Here is a 21716-nt window from a genome sequence, read left to right on the forward strand (position 1 = left end):
TCAGTGCATGCATACACACTCTTCGCATGGTTGTATTTTGTACAGAAATTGAGAATGTTTTCATTATATAATTTTTAACCTGAACGCTTTTGCAGAATGACTGGGAAAAAACAAAACTAATGCTGAAGAGGGTCTCACTTTCTGCATGCCTTTTGTCGTCTAGTGTTTTGTAGAAGAATTTGTCCAGAAATGCCTTATTTTGTTATTGTTTCCAGGAGTTCATATGCTGTAAAGAAACCCTGACTGTCACCGTTTAAAAAAAATCTAATGTGTACTGTTTCAAAATGGATTATTACTGAGAGATATTAGCAGGTAAAGTATCTTGGTGCAGTTTTGTTTAGCCCATTTCTGATCGTCCAAACAGAGCTCAATCTACCATCTGTCCACTTGTCTTCTCTAAAGATGTCTTGTGATATGAGCAAACCTTTGTTGATCAGTCCTGAGATTATCAAGATTGCACTGTAATTACCAAATAAGACCCCTGTCTAAGGCATTGTACATAGGCAGCAAAGCTTCTGTCAAGCAAATTGCAATTGGATAATTGTAATTACTGTAACATCACGATGGACCACATTATCCTTCTCGTGTTCATCTGTTGCTCTGAAAAGCATCATTTGGTGCCCTCCAACCTGAAGGAATAACCAAAGCTCACTTGAGTTATTTTGCACCTGTATCGTATTGAAATGATTATGAAACTCCACTGATGGAACTGATGTATCATGTGACTGTAGATTTTTATCATTTTGTTAACAATTTTCAACAATAAATTGTTCTCCCTTACTCTCGTCGCTGTGCTTTTTTGGCTCGATCTTATTACGTGGAGATTTCTGTATGCAGGAGCTCTTTTGGAAATGTCCCACAAACGGAAATAAAAATGATTGTAAATAGCTTCTATAATCATGCATGTTTGTGATTAATACTGTACTTTTAGAGGGGCATTGGATTGTTCACTTACCTTGAGGTGAGGTACTGTAGTTGTAATTTTTGGTACTATTATTAATTTCAAGAATAAGATGATCAAACTGGTTTATGTGCACGGAGTACATGAATCAAACTGAAAAGCAAACACAGCAAGGAAATAGTGAAGTGAGTAATGGCATGAAAGAATACCAGGTTCTTGCAGAAATAAAAAGCACGATTTGTAATGTGGACAGCAAATTGGACCATTGCTGAAAAGGTCCATTTTGTACAATAAGTGTTGGACATTTTTGACTTATAACTTCAACAGTTTATGAATCCACTTGATTTGGTCGTTTAATGTTATAGACCTGTCACCACTCTGCAAGTCGTTAGAAAAGCGTTTTCCCATTGTTTATAATAGGGTAAAATCACTTCAATATTATTCTCCATAGCATTTACCAAGTTTCATCCATAAGAGGATAACATTTTTTATTGTTTGAGTTTGACAGTAAACTGTGTAGGAGCAGCAACAAGCTTATAAAAAAGATATATGGATAATATAAATATACTGGTAATATAAAGATAATAAGAATGTAGAGGTAGCCGAAAATCAGCATGCTGATAAATCTCACACAGCATACCATGCTGTAGTTTTTTAAAAGGTTTATCAATGGCCATCATGGAGCACTTCTATTGAAGCTTCTCATCCTGCAGCATAGGTGAGTTTGGTGAGTTTCCCTTGCAAATGAGAGGACCTGAGTGCGATTCCTATTCGGGGAAAAACCTTAGTTTTCTTGCTCCGCGTGCTTGTGTTTACCATACATTAAGTAGAAACGGTTATTAGTCAATTGGCGGATTGCTTTCTGAGGGTAATAATACCTTAAATTTTTTTTAATAATAATCTGGTCATTCAATCCATGGGACACTATTGGCTGCTGCGTTTCGCCTACAAAATCCAGTCAATTCGCTTTATAATATATTTTGGAAAGTACTTTTGAGATGCCTCAATGACATGATAAGGTGCTATATCAAATTAAAGTATTATTATCATTGTTCACTATGGAGAGACCATTTCCTCTCAGGGGAGTTCAAAATTTATCAAATGTTAACTCCTGATTGATGGTATGATTTCAGTCTAAACTGACCATGATTTGTGCCACTGGGTCACTGAAAGGCAGATTATCCTGGCAGGAGATGGAATAAATGGATTAGGAGAGACATACTGGAACATGATGATTTGAAAGTTTAAATGAAACATTTTACACATGAGGAGTTAAAATTCATTGAAATATAATGCTCAACTTTGTTGTTGGTTTATATAACATCACCGAATGCTGTTGGTGTAAGTGAGGTGCTGCAATGAGTCTTTGACATGGAGAGTTAAGCAGGTCTTGCTGAACACAAATCAACATACTCACATTAATGCATTTATCACGTTACAATACACGCCAGATGGCAGCACTTAATAAAATTTGCCATGGCAACATCCGAGGTTCATGGAATTCTTCCATTTTCTACGCAGAGTTTATTCTCTCGGAATTTCATAATTACACCGACAGCCTGCATTATTATACTCCCAATGTAAATACAGTTCCAGAAATGAATTTGGAAAGCCATTTGCTTTTGATATATTACCTACGTTAAAACTTAGTGCTAATGTGGGTGGGGGGGAGGGAAGATGGCAGAGGTAAAGAAGGCATGGATCGAGAATGTGGATTTCAAAAATGGTAGCAACATTTCATTGTCTGGAGGTTGTCACTGTCCAGGCAGGAGGCTGAACGTATTGGAAAGCATGCATCCTTCGGGTGAGATTTAAACCAAGGTCCCATCTGCCTGTTCTGGTGGACATTAAGGATATCATAGCATTTCAAATAACACTAACGAAATTATTTTGACTTCTTTTGAAAATTCTTTTCACTATAGCAGGTTGCAACAACTTAAAGTGCTTCAGAATTTTTTATGAAGTGGTTGTAAGTGGAAACCCAAAGTTGCTTTGTCCATGGAAACGTAAGAATTCCATTTGAGTTAAGAGCAGGTAGGTTCAGAACAGCAGGAGAGAAAGAAGGTACCTCTTACCTAGCTGTGGGTTAGAATTGTCAGAGACTTGAGATATGATAGAATGATTTGGGATTGATAATGAAAATCGGGAACCGTGTCCAGTCAATGAACGGGAATGATTGGTGGATCAATAGAAATCAATCATAAAGTGGTTAATCTGTCTGCACATTGACTAAATTGCTTTTTAAAGATCACTCTCCTCATGAAAGTGTTTTGTAAAGATTTTTTTGCGCAAAATAGATCTATATTGGTTAAAAATGCACCACTGTGTCACAAAAAATTAGTACGCAAGTACAAGAAGCAACTAGGAAGACTAATGGCATGTTGGCGTTTATTGCAAAAGAGTTAGAATACAAGAGTAGGGAAGTCTTGCTGCAACTGTATAGGGCCTTGGTGAGACCACACCTGGAATACTGTGTGCAGTTTTGGTTTCATTTAAGAAAGGACATACTCACCTTAGAGAGGGTGCAGCGTAGGTTGGTTCCTGGGATGAGGGGGTTGACCTATGAGAATAGGTTGAGTAGACTAGATTTAGATTTTTTCATAAATTCATAGAATGTTATGGCACAGAAGGAGGCCATTTGGCCCATCGAGTCTGTGTCGGCTCTTTGACAGAGCGTCACCTTCACTAACCCCAATCACCAGCTTTCTCCCCATAACCCCACAAACCCGTCTTCCCCCGATACCTATCCAGTTCTCTCTTAAAAGCTGTTATCGAATTGGACTTCACTGCCCTTTCAGGCAGATCTTTCCAAATTCGAACAACTCGCTGAGTGAAAACATTTCTTCTAACCTCCCCTCTGCTTCTTTTGGTAGATATCTTAAGACTGTGACTACGGGTCACAGACACACCTACCAGCGGAAACAGCTTTCCTTGTCGAAAACCTTTCATGATCTTGAAGACCTCTATCAGGTCCCCGCGTAACCTTCTCTGCTCTAATGGGAAACGTCCTAACTTCTCCAGCCTGTCCTCATAGCTAAGGTTCCCCATTCCTGGTATCATCTCATGAATCTCCTCTGCACTCTTTCCAGTGCCTTAATGTCCTTCCTGAAGTAAGGTGCCCAGAACTGGACACAGTACTCCACAGTCCTTTCTTAAATGAAACCAAAACTGCACTAACCTGTTTTGTATAGATTAACCATAACCCCTACTCTTATACTCTATGCCCCTACTAATAAAGCTCAGTACACCAAATGCCTTTTTTACTGCCCTATCTACCTGCCCCACTACCTTTAATGATTCGCTTACTTGAACACCCAGATCTCTCTGTACGTTCACCCCCCTTAAGATTGAGCTACCAAGTCTATATTGGCTCCTATCATTTTTCCTGCCTAAGTGTATCACCTCACACTTATCCACATTGAAATCCATCTGCCACATGTGTATGTCTGCTTGCAGTTGGTTACAGTCCTCCTCACTATTTACTACCCTAACTTTGTATCATCTGCAAACTTGGAAATAATGCTCTCTATGCCCAAGTCCAGATCATTAATATATATTAGAAAGAGCAGTGGTCCCAATACCGATCCCTGGGGGATACCGCTACACACCTCCTTCCATTGTGAGAAACACCCATTAACCATCACCCTCTGCATTCTGTCACTCAGACAGTTCCTATATAATCCTTGCATTTGATATAGCGCTTTTCACATCGGGAGGACGTCCCAAAGCGCTTCACAGAACATACTGTAAAGTGAATTGACTGTATATTTGTGGGCGAACGCGGCAGCCAATTGCGCACAGCAATGTCCCACAAACAGTCGTAGATTGAAAATGACCAATTTATTATTGTTTTTGGTTTTGGAGGGATTATTATTAGGCTCTGTGTGGAGTAAGGAAACTTGCCCAAGGTTTCGCCCTCTGCCTGGAATTGAACTCAGGTCTCTCGCTTGCAAAGCGAGTGCTCTAACCACTGAGCTACAGGACTCCTAATCCAAATGGCTACTGTCCCCTTAATACCGTGGGCCTCTAATTTTTTTATTAATCTCTTATGCGGTACTGTGTCAAAAGCCTTTTTGAAATCCATGTAAATAACGTCCACTGCATTTCCCTCATCAACCCTCGCAGTCACCTCTTCAAAAATTCTATTAGATTTGTTAGGCAAAATTTGCCTTTAACAAATCCATGTTGGAGGTCTCTAATTACCTCGTGTTCCTCTAAGTAGAGATTTATTTTGTCCCGGATTATGGTCTCCAGTAGCTTTCCTATTACCGAAGTTAGGCTGACTGGCTGGTAACTTCCGGGTTTGTCTTTCTGCCCCTTTTTGTAGAGTGGGGTAACATTAGCCACTCTCCAGTCTCTTGGCAACACTCCTGCGTCCAATGAAGATTGAAATATAATGGCCAAAGCCTCCGCTATTTGAACCCATATCTCCCACAGCAACCTTGGGTGAAACCCATCCGGTCCTGGTGACTTATCAATTTTGAGCCCAGTCAATCTTTTCAGAACTTCCTCTCTGTCTATAGTAATCTGATCTATGTCCTCTGCCCTCTCATCCAATACTGCGGCATTTGGGGCATCCATTTCCGTTGTGAAGACAGATGCAAAGTACTCGTTCAGTACATCAGCCATCCCTCTGCCTCCACAACAAGATTGCCGTCATTGCCTTTGATTGGCCCCACCCAACCTTTAACTAATATTTTTCCCTTTATGTGCTTGTAAAATATTTTAGGATTCCCTTTTACGTTACCCGCTAACCTCTTCTCATGCGATCTTTTTTGCTTGTCTGATCATTCTTTTAAGATCACTCCTGCATTCTCTATAATGCGCTTTGCTATCCTCAGTATCTTGTGTCTTCCAATTGTCGTACGCCATCTTTTTNCTAGGCCTATATTCTCTAGAATATAGAATTAGGGGTGATCTTATAGAATCATATAAGATTCTTATGGGGCTTGACAGAGTAGACAGTGTGAGACTCTTTCCCCTGGTTGGAGAATCTATAATTAGTCTTAAGATTAAGGGTCAGCTTTTACGAACAGAGTTGAGGAAACATTTCTTCACTCAGAGGGTAGTGAATTTATGGAATTCTCTACCCCAGAAGGCTGTGGATGCTCAGTCCTTGAACATCTTCAAAACTGAGATTGATAGGTTTCTGAAGGATAGAGGGATTAATGGATATGGGAATAAGGCGGGCAGGTGGAGTTAGGTTAGAAGATCAGCCATAGTCTTATTGAATGGTGGGGCAGGCTTGAGGGGACGAAAGGCCTACTCCTGCTCCTAATTCTTATGTTCCTATGTTGTGGCAATGTCACTGTGAGAAAATGGCACCAAGTTCTTCCACCTTTTCTTTGTCTCTCGAACAATCAAAACTAAAAGTTGCTCATCTCATTTGTGTAGGGTCAGTTGCAGCACAATCTGAGGAATGGACAGACATGTAACAAAGCCGCCCATCTGTCAAGCACTAACACCTAGTAAGAATGAATTGGTTATAGCTGCAAAATTCTCTGAAGCTACAATTGCACGTTCTTTCATCAATAAAATCTCTCCCAGAGGCATGTCAGATTTTGCCAGGGCAGAATCATTTAGGGACGTTTAAAAGGGAATTAGATAATGGGGGAAGATTAGAGGACATGGGTGAAGAGCAGGGAAATTACATTAAACGCCGACACTAATACAATGGGTTGAAAGGCCTAATGTGATTTCTATGGTTCTCAAATCCTGTTCCTGTAAAGTCTCTGATTTCACTATTATTACAAGGCTGGATGATTTTCCTTGTGTCTTACCATGGATATGAACAGAAGGGCAGGGTTGAAACACACTCAAAAGGCCCAGAAAGAGAGCAGACATTAGTAAGGGAACACCAATCCATCGTAAAATGACAACATAAAACATTTCAAGAATGATACATTTTTAGACTGTTTTAATGTTTTCAAAACTTAATATGGTTTGCATGTGTGGCAAGAAAGAAATACATTACTTTTCTATATGTGAATTCATCTTGAGGAGGAGCATCGACTCAACACGTGGTCAACACTCAGCCCCTTGCAACACATGCCCACTCTCCAAATGGTGAAAACCCAATGTTAACACTAGAGGGTGATCATTTCTTCCCATCAACTTTATTTAAAAAAACTTAATTTTAAAGACATTTTTCATGTCACTACTCAAGTTTTTTTCTTCCAATGAAAATAGGTGCAATTCCTATAGGCACAAAGCAAAATCGTCACTGATGTGGAATATAGGCTCCTTCTCTCATGGTCTGGGAATGATACATCGTGTAGGAAAACTAAGGAAAATGGTCTTTAACAAAAGCAAATACATTTTTTTAAATCAAATAGACAGGTTAAAAAAATGCCCTAAATCCAAATAACCCATTTAATAAGTCAATTCTTATCTGTTGTCAAAGCAAGGCCCTGTGCTGTGGATCATTCAATAAGGATGTGTTTCCTCAAGATGTAAAAGAAAATGGAAAGTCAGGTGGAGTAACCTTAACATTTATTTAGAGCCAATGGCAGTTAATGCAATCAGTCAAGCACAGCGCTGCCACACATGCCTGTCATGTTAGTTCTGATACAGTCATTGGCAGAGTTCAACAGGACATTACATATTTTGTAGCGTGTTGCTCGAGGAAGTCCATTGAAAACATAGTCCCTTTTTAAAGGTAAAAATAACAGGCTTCTCAGGACAGATATGTCTCATGGACAATCTGATTCGATCACGCTCTGTAGGATTGCAATTGGTTCTTGCAGATAGACCAGATATGGAATCCTCTTCCAGCACCACAACACAACTAACCACATTAAATTCACTTTAAATAAAGAAGATCATGAAGCATCAGGATGCATAGCTTTACATAATGGAAATACAATACAGTTTCATAACTTAATAAAAATATAACAGTCATACAATTTTTATGGGCTTTCTAGATTTTTTTTGTTTTTTTACAATTTACATCAGCTATCTTTCAGGCTTTGAATAAATTTCAAAACTGACAAACACACTGGGTCATTGAACACAATATAAGAAGACAAGAGCTCAAATCTCAGAATTACAATAGACACTTTTTCGAACCACAGGCAGTTGCATTCATTGTAATTCAGGCATTAGACCAGACTTTATACACTGTTTTTGTACATTGTTATTACACAAAGTGCATTCTTCCGAACACACATACAACTGAAATATAGAACAGAACTCAATGCCATAAATCAACGTACAAAAAGAACCCAACTTGAACTTAAACAAGGCACGTTATTTTTCTTTTTAAAAAAATGCATACAATGGTTTCCAAAAACACTGAAAATATAAATGATAAGAACATAAAATTAAAATGATAATCTAAAACATCATTTATATATATATTTAAAAAATGGCTTCAAAATAAAGTAGAATTCTTTACAGGCGTTTTTCAGTTGTGCTAGAGTTTTAATATATAATTTAATATAGTATTTGGGGGTCAGTTAAAATATCTTGCATTATTTGTCTGTGAATAAGATAATTCATAAAATGTTTTAATTTTCTAAAGGAAACTACTGTATGTAGATGTTGGTTACATTTTGGGAAATTGCAACATTTTATTTGAAAGCCGAGGACAGTTTTATTGTAAGGAACACCAATTTTGCATTGATTTAAAAACTGCCACAGGGAGGCAGAAAAGGTATTTCTAGATTTTCCAACCTGCTGACTTTGTTTAATGTCACTTACCCACCCTAACGTATAAGGCTGGTGCAATATGATGTGTGCTAAAAGCCCTTTGGGATCCACAAGCTTGCAAACAAAGCAGGGAGGGAACCTGTCCTCTACGTGATTTGATTTTCGGTCTTAACCTAAAAAAAAGTGAAGAACGAGAAAGAGCAAAGAATCTATTGCTCTCACTCTCTTCGAATCCTACACCTATCTGAAAGAGAGCAGGCTGCTGGCTAAATACAGCGTAGTTTTGTGCTGTGGATTCATGTGACTGGTCCAGACAGTCAGCATTAACTTACCCTCAACTACCGCAGAGAATGCCCTTCGGTTATGGTGAATGCTGTTAAGAGGCAAGGGGCATATCCAGTTGCAACACCAAGCATGATTGTTGAAAGTAGAAAAGGTCATTTTCTGAACGACAAACCTTATATGTTTCTATTTCTTACCTACAGCAGGGAGAATCATAAGAGATAACACTGGTATGTATACCTGCCAATATAATCAACCTAAGGAAGATAAAGATAAATACAATTTGCTTGAGCTCCATTTATCTTTCTTGATGTTATTGTACTTTCTCACCTCAATTGGTTGGAGGCCAAGTATACCCATGGAAATCCTGCTCAAAATGTCTCGTTAGAAAATCCTTAAAGAAAATACAATGTCATTATTACCACTTAATGACCGAGTAGATTAGATGCATTGTACAGACGAGCAGTGTATAAGGTAAATGTAAAAGTGCTTCCACTTGCTGCAGCTCATTAAAACTTTGAAATATTTGTATTTGTGCAAATGGGGCTTCTGTAAGAAAATGAACACTGAAGAAAGTAATGTGCCCTTTAAAGATAGGGTCCTTTGTATGAGTTAAGTGAAAATATTGATACGACCTAAGTACAACACCTTTGAATGCTTAAAAATTGTTAAACGCACATCGCGCACAGGACTTTAGATCATCAAAAACAGATAATACTTAAAAAAATCACGACGGTATCTGCTCTGGTAGGGATAAGGTGGCTTCATGGCAGTAGTAGATTAAACCTTCAGGCTTGGTAAAATGCAGGCATGAAACTTTGGGAATTCAGTTATCTGGCAGTAACAGAACTTGCAAACTTGTCTCCGTCATCACCTCTGAGCACTAATTGCCTTCCTGACCTGAGAGTTTGGAGACTCTCAACAACAGACTGATCAATTGAGAAACCAATGTAGTGAAGTGGCTAAAGTACTCAGGGAAGGGTATGAAACCTGATGGAAGCCAATTTTCGATATGTCCAGGTAGATCTGTTCCTTTCTAACTTCAGCCCTGGGCACACAGTCAATGCATGAGAATGCACATGAGAGAAGAGTCCCATTACAAGACAATCTGCTACTTTATTTTGACCTGATGAAGCCTGTCTCCATAGACCCACTGGTACTTGTGTTAATAGAGAAGTTGGCTTTTTCCATTCTTCCTCTTTGCTTCTAACCCCCTCCCCCACCTCCTCCCCGAGCAAGAATAACAAAAGATACTGCTGACAAATATTCAGTTGCTTGCAAAATTGTGGAGTCCTAAGTATCACATGGAAGGTAAATCATTTACTGGGCTCCAAGGGTTGATTGAGAGAAAATTCTACCAAACAAAATGGTACGTTACTTTAAAAAGTAACAGGTGGTTCTTAGATATGCGGAGTACATGAGGAGATATGCTGTGACTGATGTTGTGCTGCTGTATATTGTGCATTCTTAAGCTAACTGTTTAACAAGCATGTAACAAAGTGAGCATAGCAACTTGGAATTAAAATTGCAACCTTTCAGCTTTGAATGCTTTTACTATTTGCAAAATAATTATTCAGAAGCATCCTGCGATATGATGGCTGGATGGTCTAATGTCTCGGCGCCTTGGTACAGGTGCTGGAAGACAAGTGCCCGGCAATGTTTTAATGTTATTTATGCCAAGGAAGGAAGGACATTCGTTTTTCTTTAACTAGAAATGTGGTGAAATTATGTGCAAAGTGAGCACAAAACAGTTAAGCAATTTAGCCTAACCCGCATTTTGGACCCCTTTAGTTAATATTATATTATGAAATATATAAAAAAGACCTTTCCTTCCGCAAGTAGATGAAAGTTTGCGGTATTTGGGTAGGACAAACAGAACTGATTCGGAATCTACTCTATTCAAAGCACATTGACATGAGCTGACTTCAAATCAGTTACGTGTCCATCTCACTGGCTTTTGACAAATAGAGAAAGAAAAGAAGCTAGCCCAAACAAATGATAATTGCCATTTTAAGTAACCAGTTTCTAATGGAATGGGAATCTTGTTCAGTCACTTTCCTTCTTTCTCACGAAGAACTGAAAATTGATTTCAATTTCCTTAAACTTAATTTTATCCAATTAATTTTCAAGCAATTAAAGAATATTAGATTGTATATTCAGGGAGCAGACAATTGAAAAGGCCAAGCAATTGCTCTCTTGCTGTTGTAATAAATGGACATTGTCAAAGTCACTGCCTTAACAACAAGAGGAGTTTCACTCCCACTGTGTGTGTTATTTATCTGATAAAACAAATGCTCTAATTAACACACAGGACCTGCTGCACTTCATTACAGTGCTGTTCGTTTAGGGTACATCTGCTAACATCCCTTTCTTAAACGATTAGCTGTTTATTCTTCATCTTATCAATCAAATGCCTCTGCATATCCTGACTGTCAACATATTCCCAATAAAGTTAATACAAAATAAAAAGCAGCCCATTCAAAACCCTATAAGCCTCTCACTGTAACCAAGGAAATCAAACGTATGCCACAGTTGGAATTCAGTGTGGTAATTCAATCATGTCTTTTAGAACTTGTGTACAATTTCCACCTTTTCTGGGATGAAATGTTTACAAATCTATCATATCTCATGCTTACACTTTACATATACTACATCGCAACATTAACAACTTTTAATTCTAAGAGTTTAAACATCCTTGGGTTTCTTAAACAAAAAGAGCCTGAATTTTATCTATAATAAAGCAATTCAGCTTTGTATCTCCATCCCCATCTATTGAACTTGAAATCTTGTTTTGGCGCAAGATTAGGTTGGTAAATTAAATCTAGAAGATCTTCACGGAACAAGATCCTGAGGTAAGCTAATTGTTTTTTTTAATCTGAATTGTGCAAACCATAATGATGAGTTCATGGAGGGAAATTGTGTCCAAGATTTCTTTGAAAACAGTTATAAGATCATTGTGATCATTGTGCCCACATTAAATCCTGAGGTTTTTCTGCCATTTTGATTCCTCGCCTTCATTCCAACATGGCATCCAGCTGATCAGCTAAATCGTCAAACATACTGCCAATGTCATCCAGAATGCTGCCTGTGCTCTTCACTGCAGAAGCAGTCCTGCGGAAAGAAAGGCAATCTCATTTTACAAGCCATTGCAAAATGCAAAGTATAAAGTAATAATAATCTTTGAATTTGATGTACAACCTTATCACGTCCGTGAGACATCTCAAAGCCCTTCACAGAATATACTGTAAAGTGAACTGATTGAATATTTTGTGGGCGAAGCATTATATACCAAAACATTACCGAAAAAACAAAAACAGAGGTTAGCAGACATTAATTACAGAGGGTAATTTGGGGGTAGATTGCCCCACAAAAACGGTGCTTGAAGCAGAATCCCTAAAAGTTTTTAGAAGGGAATTAGACAAACACCTTATAATGGAAATATAGGACAAAGGGCAGGGAGTCAGGCTAAACAGATCTCTTACAGAGTTGGTACACACATAATAGCTGCCTCATGCAGAAAAATTGTATGATTCGAATTCTGCAGATATGTTCTGCTGGATTTACGTAATCAATCAATATCTCTTTCCTACACTATCAACACCAGGTACTAAAGGTTAACATCACAGGGCAGAGGCAACCTGAAGCTCTTTCCACTCCGCACCAACAATTTGTCTCAAATTCAGCCGCAGAAGAGATGTCTCCTTTGCACTGATGGGAGCTGCTTTCCTTTTACCAGCCAACATTATGTCCTTCTTGATGAGATTGCTAATCTGGATTCACAAATTTTGGTCTGTTTGACCTATGTCCCTAACTGTGTCACAACTAATCAAATCATTTTGTTCACTAAAGAGCCTTTTGGAGATGGGAGTCTTTCAGTAGTAGGATTTAAACTCAAGTTCCAAATGTTAAGCAGCCCTTGGTGCAGTTTCATGAATGACTGTACTTAATAATAAGGGAATAATAATTAAGTGAACAATCTACTTACTCTGCTTTCTGGCCCTCATCTTGTTTAATCTTGTCTTCCACGGCCTGTAAAGCTGCAGCCAGGGAGGCGCTGGTTTCTTCCAGCTTCATTTGTGCTACCTCTGTTATAGGCATCTCTGTGGACAATCCAGATATCGAGGACCTTGGTGGCTTCACGGGGACCTGTTGTGGTTGGCCACTGGTGATTGGTTTTGCTGGACTAGAACACAGGGATGGTGGTGTGCTTGCTGCTTTGATAGCTGGTTGTTTGGCAGGAGAGGGGACTGGGGTAGGGCTTGCGCTCAAAGACTGGAGGACAGTGTGGGGCTTGATGGGCTTGGGTGGTGTCAGTGGGGGCGGTAGGGTTGGTTTAGGAGACACGGGAGGTGGTGCGCGTTTTACTTCTGAAAGAAAGATAATATCATGTTAATAAAAGCTGAATTAGCAGACTGAAGTCCACAACTGAAAATTAATTGGCTCAGAGCAGATTGCAGTATATTTTTCAACGGGCAACTTTTGATCCAAAATCATAGAAACATAGAATCGTACAGCACAAAAAGAGGCAATTCGGCCCCTCGAGTCTGTGCGGCTCTTTGAATAGAGCAATTAATGTCAGTCCCACTACCCCTTTCCCCATAACGTCCTTCTCAAATACCTGTCCACTGCGTTTTTAAAAGAAGTTATCGAATCGGCCTCGACCGCCCTTTCAGGCAATGCGTTCCAGATTCGAACAACTCGCTGCGTGAAGAAATGTCTTCTCCCCTCCCCTCGGCTTCTTTTAAAGACTATTTTGAATCTGTGACCTCGGGTCACCGACACACCCACCAGTGGGAACAGTTTTTCCCTTTCTAACCTATCAAATCCCCTCATGATTTTGAAGACCTCTATTATGTCTCCTCGTAACCTCCTCCACTCCAATGAGAATAATCCCGGCCTCACTCGCCTTTCCTCATATTCAAGGTCCCTCATTCCTGGTTCCATCCTCGTAAATCTCCTCTGTACCCTTTCCAATGCCTTAACATCCTTCCTATAATGTGGTGCCCAGAACTGGGCGCAGTATTCTAACTGAGGCCTAACCAGTATTTTATATGGGTTAATCATCACCTCCTGACTCTTGTAGTCTATGCCCCTATTTATAAAGCCCAGTATCCCATATGTGGAGTATTCTGTGAAGCGATTTGGGACGTCTAGAAGATGTGAAAAGCACTATATCAAATGCAAGGATTATTATTATTATTATATGCCCTTTTTACAGCTTTATCTACCCTGTCCTGCCACCTTCAAGGATTCATTTACCTGCACCCCCAGGTCTCTCTGTTCTTTTACCCCCTTAAGATTGTATTACCAGCCTATATTGTTCACCACAACTCGCTGCCACTGTCCCTTTTATACCATGGGCTTCTATCTTTCTTACAAGTCTTTCATGTGGCACTTTGTCAAATGCCTTTTGAAACTCCATTTAAACTACATCAACTGCACTGCCTTTATCCCCTCTCCGTTACCTCATCAAAAAATTCTATTAGATTTGTTAGACAAGATTTGCCGTTAACAAATCCATGTTGGCTGTCCCTAATTAACCCATATTCTTCTAAGTGAAGATTTATTCTGTCCCGGATTATAGTCTCCAGGAGTTTCCCCACTCCTGATGTTTGGCTGACTGGCCTGGAGTTCCCAGGTTTGTCCTTCTGTCCCTTTTTGTACAGGAGAGTCACATTGGCCACTCTCCAGTCCTCAGGCACCACTCCTGTGTCCAACGAAGATTGAAAAATTGTAGCCAAAGCCTCCGCTATTTGTACCCGTCCCTCCCATAGTAACCTCGGCTGCATCCCCTCCGGAGCGGGCGACTTATCACCTTCAGCCCAGTCAACCTTTTCAGTACTTCCTCTCTGTTTATACTTATCCTATCCATTTCCTCTCCCCTCTCCTCCGATACTACGGCATTTGGTGCATCCACTTCTTTTGTGAAGACAGAGGCAAAGTACTCATTCAGCACATCAGCCGTGCCCTCTGCCTCCACAATAAGATTTCCCCCTTGGTCCTTAATTGGCCCCACCCTACCTTTGACTAACCTTTTTTCCTTGATATGTTTATAAAATACTTTAGAATTCCCTTTAATGTTACCCTCTAACCTTTCTCCGTATAATCTTTTAGCCTCTTATTTCCTTTTTCAAACCTCTTCTGCACTTCCTATATTCTATTTGGTTGTCTTCTGTATCTTGGGTTTGACATTTGTCATACACCTCCTTTTTCTGCTTCATTCCAGATACAATTACCTTCGTCATCCAGGGAGGTTTGGATACCCTACATACATACCTTTTGTGGGAATGTATTTATTCTGTCCCCGAGCTATCTCATCCTTGAAGACTTCCCACTGCTCTTTAGTTGTTTTACCTGCCAATCTTTCTTTCCAGTCCACCTTGGCCCGGTCCCTTTTTAACTCACTGAAATTTGCTCTCTTCCAGTTGAGTATCTTCACCTTAGATGGTTCCTCGTCTCTTTCCATATGCACTTTGAATCTAATGATGTTGTGATCACTATTGCCCAAATGCTCTCACACTGAAACCTGCTCCACTTGTCCTACTTCATTCCCCAGAACTAGATCTAGCACTGCTTCCTTCCTCGTTGGGCTGGAAACGTACTGATCAAGAAAGTTGTCCTGTATGCATTTTAGGAATCTTTCCCCCTCCTTGCCCTTTGCGCTGTTGTTTTGCCAGTCTATGTTGGGATAATTAAAGTCCCCCATTATCACGACTCTATTGGCCTTGCATTTGTCTGCGATCTGCTTGCAGATCTGCTCATCTATTTCCTTCCCACTATTTGGTGGTCTATAGTATACCCCTACCAGAGTAACAGCTCTTTTTTGTTCCTTAACTCTAACCAGATAGATTCCGTTTTGGGGCCCTCCAGCACCTCGACCTTTTCCACGACCCTGTCTGCAAGCACATTCGCCCCAGCCCTGTTTAGGTATAACCCATCCATATGATACAGATCCCACCTGCCCCAGAACTGGTCCCAATGATCCAGAATCCTGAAGACCTCTTTTCTGGACCATTTCACCAGCCAAGCATTCATATGAATAAAAGTGCCTGTAGCCTTAAAAGTGCTATCCTACTAACAATGTTTAAAATTATACAGTGTTTTTATGAAGTATGTTCAGGAACCATTTCTGGTTTTGTACTATCCGAGTAGAAAATGGCCCTTCCCTCTCATCCCATTTCTTTGGAAGCGCAAGGTTTTGGGACAGATGGAAGACAAATATTGTGGGTCACCTGCATAGATAGATGAATAGGTCAAAGGCAAGGTCTGCTTAAAACACAACATTTTTTTAAAACTTAATTTCAAATTTCATAAAAACTATCATGATTTGGGATTATTTAAAACAATGAGCAATTTGATTAAACAAAAAATGCAGATATTGTGACCATCACATGATTCCCATTTAGACCATGGACTGCACAATTCTTTTAAATTGGGTGAAGGGATCTAAATTAGACTGGCACAACTTACTTCATGAAGGAGCAAAGTCCCATTAGATTTCAAAAGGTATTAAAATAGAGCATGTAAAATATGTTGAACCAATTGAATCGCACAGGGCAAAACCACTCAGAAGAAAAATTAGTGCACGCTCTCTCCTTGTGCAAATATCTACTGCATTTGCCTCAAAAAATCAGTTACTACCCTTGACAATAAGTACATGTAATTTGACACATTTGAAAACCAAGATTGCCTGATACGGTTATGTGTTTGGCAGATTTGATAAGAGGTTTATCGGGGGAGGGGGAAGGGGAGGTAAATATAGAAAATATGACTTCTCAAATCTCACCTCAGTGATTTATCTCACCTTTATATCAACTACAGGCAGGACATTGCAGAGGTAGCGGAGACATGCATAATACCAGTTCTATTCATCCTCTCAATTGAAATCAGATACCTGGAACAGAGAAGTTAAATGAGATTTGCAAAACAACACATACCTGGACTGCCAGGACTTCCAGGACTGGGCGCTGGTGACTTTTTGGCACTGCCCGGTGCTGGTCCTTGTCTTTTCATGACGCTTGACTGAGCAACTAAAGGTTTTGGAGATACTGGTGGTTTGAAAGGTTTCTTTGATTCTCCATTCGCAGACTGGGATGTATGTTCCCCACTATTTCTTCTGCGGATATCACCCACGGTCAGAAAGCTTGGATACGTGTCACCTCCACTCAGGTCTGATACAGGTCTTCTTTTAACGGTACCCATGCCGTTATGAAGAACAGTGAGCTGATGTGTCTCTTGTGGTGATTCGACCTGATCCTTTTCTCTAAGTTTTGGTCGCCGTTTAACAGTGTTTGACTCGATCAAGTGAAATGCCAGGACCTCTTGCTGCTGGGTTGGTTTAGGCTTCCCTCTTCTTTTGAGCGTGCCAGAAATTTCTGATGTGATCTGATCAGATGCAAACTCTGTGCTATCCTGAACTTGGCCAGAGGGTGCAAACTCCACCATGTCACTTTTCAGAGAACCGCACAGCTTTGGGCGCTGCCTAATAGTTAAATTCCCTTCTTCTGCAAATGGTATGTTTTCAGAGGAGCTGTTCCTGGATGATCCGGACTGGTCTACGTCAAGCTTATCCATTGGTGAACCAGATTCAGTGGCTGATTTTATGCTCTCAATCCGCTCTCTTCTCGCTGCAGCGATCAAGCCAGTGACTGGGCCACTAATTGTCCTCCTTCTGTTAATAATTTCTCCATCTAACCCAATAGCATCTCGAGATCTATCTAAATGCCCATGCTTTACTGTGGCCAGCACTGTAGCTACCCTGGAATGTTCGAAACTGGCTGGTTGCATCATTTGACCGTAGTGACCTCCGAGACCCCTCTCTGCCTTAAATGATCGATGCAGGGTGAGAGCCCTGACACCTCCACCAATCGATGACATTTCCAACATGGCTGCAATGCTCTTCACACTCCCAGCACTTCCCGTGTCCACCGTCCCACCAAAATCACTTGCTCTGCGCTGCTCTTTGAACCTTCCTTTTGTATCAGGCTCTTTAGTGTTTCTCAACTCCTTTTCTCTTGAAACATCATCAGTCAGATTTCCGGTGGATATTGCTGAGCTCGAGCGTTTTGGAGGTGGTGGGGGTGGTCCTTTCTTTTTTGGTCTGAGGGCAAAAGATTGACTGCGGTTAACGTTTTTATCTGCTGTCGACTGACCTCTTACGGAATGACTTCTCCCCACACGCCTCTGTATTGTGGCATAAGGCCCAATGTCAGGCACTGAGAGCTCATCCTTGTCTTGTTCACTGTCGGACATGGCATAGCGATTTAAGCTGTGCGCTCGCTTCTTTGGTCTCAACGGATCCTCATCTGAATCGTCTCCGTGTGGAGGCAAACAGAGCACTGGGACAGAGACGGGCATGACAGAGGCAGCCTGGACCAGTGGACTTGCTGAGTGCCCTGCTCCACAAATCCCTTCACCTTCTATTGGCTGTGGGATTACATAAGCAAACCCTCTGTGCGTTGGAGACTGTGGAAGTGACCTTGGGGACATGGGTCGATCGCTCTGCAAAAGTTGTGGGGTGGGCTTCACTTTAGCTGTGGCCTGGGGAACTGTAAGTGTCTGTGGGGAAGAAGCCCTAGGCTTTGTTGGTGTCTGCGGTGGGGTGAATGAAGACATTGCACCGACTGTTTGATGAGCAGGAGGCACAGATCCTCTGGGCTTTCCAGGCACTGGAGGCACACTAGCCCTTTGAACTCCTTGTCGGTGACCCCTCCTAGTTGGGCCCACTTGTTGGGTAGGACCTTCCAGGTTCTCTTGGCTTTTAGATATTCCTGCACTCTGCAGGGTGTTCCGTCTGCCTGGTATTTCTTGTGAATTACCGTTTGTCTTCACCTTGCTTGCGCTGACCTCACTTTCCTGTGCGACACCGGAACCTTGTGACCTGTACGCTGTATCTTCTTGAGCAGGGATGATGTGATTGCCTTGCTTTTGTTCCAGATTGTCCTTGGCATCCCCAGCATTTGTCATGGCTGCTTGCAACTCATTGCTCAGCTCGCTGTCTTGAAAAGTAGACATTTTGGGGGACAACAATTCAGCATTTTCTCCTTGTGGAGATTCAATGGCAACTATTTCCAATGTCTGAGGGGCTTTTTTCTTCAGAGTGCTGGAGTCATACCTTGCAGCCTTCTGAATTTCGGCAAGCTTCTTCACCGCCAGCATAAATTTCTTTTGATGGCCTAACAAAATGGAAAGAAAGATAGTTATATCTAGATGCATGTACCTTACCTTTCCAAGCCATCTCAAACCTTTAGCGGGGTATAGTGTAAAATGAGAGCGATTTCTGATTTTCCAGCTGTAACACATTTAACACATCTTTGAAGTGCTTTTTTTATTGTTTTAATTGCTGCTGCAATCTGTCTGGATTGACTATGCATAAAAAGGCTGTACTTTGAAATATAGATAGATTTTGGGAGGTCACATATTCCACAAACAATTTATTTAAAAATTCTTCAACTCAGTAATAATTTGGAAACGGGTTTCTTTAAGAATGCCCTTATTAATAAAACCTAGAATCCTAGCTTTCTTCACAGCTTTGTCTATCTGCCTTCTGCCTTTATATGTATTTACCCACTCCTCCAGGGTTCTACTTTACTACTCCTTATAAAATGTTAACTATTGAGCAAATACTTGCTCTCCCTAATCTTCCTCCAAAAATGTGTAACTTTCCACTTTTCAGCATTAAATTTAAGTGACATATTTGCAACTATAAAAACATAACATAATGACCAACAACTTGATAGAATTATGAAGAGGTGATGGCGTCACTTACCAAGCTTTGTGATCCCGATTTCCTGCAAGTCTTCCCAGGTGATATCGGTGATGAACTCAATATTTTCATAACCGTTCTCCACAAGGGTCTTGTAATATTGAGTGAGACCAATTATTGAGAGCCATTCCATCAAATCATTCTTGAACAAGAAAACAAAACATATATTAAAGTGAAGACTTTTCATTATATGTAAATCACTTTGGTTATTTGAGTCCACCGGGAAGGTTTGGTTCTATGGTTAAATTCTAATTCTAACCAGGCTCTTGGCAAGCAACAAGAGAATTCATAACTTCCTAGCTCTCAGTTTATATTATTTATATATGATTACTTCAGGCAAGAGGGCTGAGATTTCTAATCTTAGTCTTAAAATCATTGCCTTTAAAATTTGTGCAAATTAAGAATGTGCAGAAAATAGAATTTTGGAAAGTTCTTAAATCCAATCTTCGTTTGGAAGCTGTTCAAAGAATTGTGGGAAACTGGTTTCCAAATCAAGACTCAATTTAAGAATGCTTTTCTGTGTACGTTTCAAAAGAGTTTAAATATGAAAACCAACAGACAGATCGAGTGCCAAACAGATGTAACAGTAAGGTTGTTTTCATTATTGGATAGCTTGCTTCAAAATATATGTCAGTTGAAGTGCAGCAGAGTGTAGATTGCACTCTTTCCAAATATACATTCTTGTTTGGAAGATGGGAGGTGAGCAGTGTGTTCTCCAAATTTTAAGATTTAATTAGCTTAGATTAGGATTCCTGTATTAGTAAGTTTTACAAAAAAGTAGCATTTCCAAACACAAGTAAGAGTATGTTAAATGCTCACCATGGATACCTCACGCATCCCAAAACAATGTGCATTACCAGTGAACCTAAGGCAGCAGGAGCGAATGTGAAACAAGCTGGACGTAACAGCTGCCACATTGGAGCAATTCCTTTCAGTATTTTGTAGTTTTCTCATGAACAGGATGATGATGCTGTAAAGAGCTCACACTGTGCCTTTCTCTTTTAAAGAAATACATTAAGCACAGATCTGAATGACAGGGGATCTGTTCTGCAGAAATTGTTTCTCAATGAAAGTCAAAGGGCATGCAGAATGTTACTGATAAAGTCACAGACAACATTTTCTGTCCTACAAAATCAAACAGAAAATCAGTGGAAAAATGCGCTAAGGAGGTTCACACTACCAAAAAGAAACTACATTTTGCTTTGTGCTAAGCTGACGTATAATCTTGACAGACATTTATGTACAAAACCTACTGTACGGAATTGGAGAAAGTTGGAACCTATCCTGGATCAGTTCATTTATACCTTTAATTTCTTTACTCATTGAGTTGTAATTTGTTACAGCTTTTTCCTTTTGTTCGATGTGCACCACAATATGTTCTTTATATACAGTACTTCTCAGCATTTGCCCTTCCTTTCCTGATGCTGCTGACTCCTTTTTCCTTCTATTGAAGGACAGTTCTAGAGGTTCCAGCAGCCCTCTGCCAGCTCACCCAAGAGGCCATTGTTCATGATGAACAAGCTTTGATGACGAACATTGGCAAGTTTTTATCCACAGGGGCAAGAGGTCACAGGCAAGCCTAATTCTGTTCTCTCTCACACACACATAACGTGTTAGTCCCTCAGAAGTGAATGTCCAGGCTGATATCCCCCTCTATCGTGGGGCACTGAGGCCAACTGTAATGCCTTGCTGCCTTGAACATTGAACCGGAGAACTTTCTCATTTAACCTCATTCGGTTCCGGTACCCACTGGATACTCTCAGAGAACAGCAGAGGCACACAGTCACCACATTCACATTATACTGCTCATCTCAATGAAAGAGAGAACCAAGATATTTATTTGCCTGAAAAAGAATTACCAATGTTTAATTTCGTAAATACAACAAAAATAATAATAATAATAATCCTTATATTTGATGTAGCGTCTTTAGTATCAAAACATCTCAATACCCCTCATAGGGAATTTCTGTAAATGACATTTGCAGGTGAGCCAGCAGCCAATTTGCGCATATAAATGCCCCACAAAACAGCCATGAAGTGAAATGACCAATTTACCTGGAGGATTGCTGTCCAGGACAACTTCCAGGAGAAATTCAAATAGTGTGGCCCAGATGAAAA

General features: G+C 40.2%; 1 protein-coding gene across 1 annotated transcript in view; it reads right to left on the reverse strand.

Annotated features, from left to right (window-relative positions):
- Positions 1-8227: 8227 nt before the first annotated feature.
- caskin1 (CASK interacting protein 1) overlaps positions 8228-21716 on the reverse strand; it is a 292667-nt gene continuing 279178 nt past the window's right edge. Inside the window, exons 18-21 of the mRNA XM_042341142.1 lie at positions 19602-19740; positions 16771-19008; positions 12819-13200; positions 8228-11944 (exon numbers count right to left, since the gene is read on the reverse strand). Of these exons, the coding sequence (XP_042197076.1) occupies positions 11848-11944; positions 12819-13200; positions 16771-19008; positions 19602-19740 (2856 nt within the window). The 3' untranslated portion in view covers positions 8228-11847. The remainder of the gene's footprint in view (positions 11945-12818; positions 13201-16770; positions 19009-19601; positions 19741-21716) is intronic.

The sequence above is a fragment of the Callorhinchus milii genome, unplaced genomic scaffold (genome assembly GCF_018977255.1).
Source record: "Callorhinchus milii isolate IMCB2004 unplaced genomic scaffold, IMCB_Cmil_1.0 Scaffold16, whole genome shotgun sequence".
In the NCBI taxonomy this organism is placed as follows: Eukaryota; Metazoa; Chordata; class Chondrichthyes; order Chimaeriformes; family Callorhinchidae; genus Callorhinchus; species Callorhinchus milii.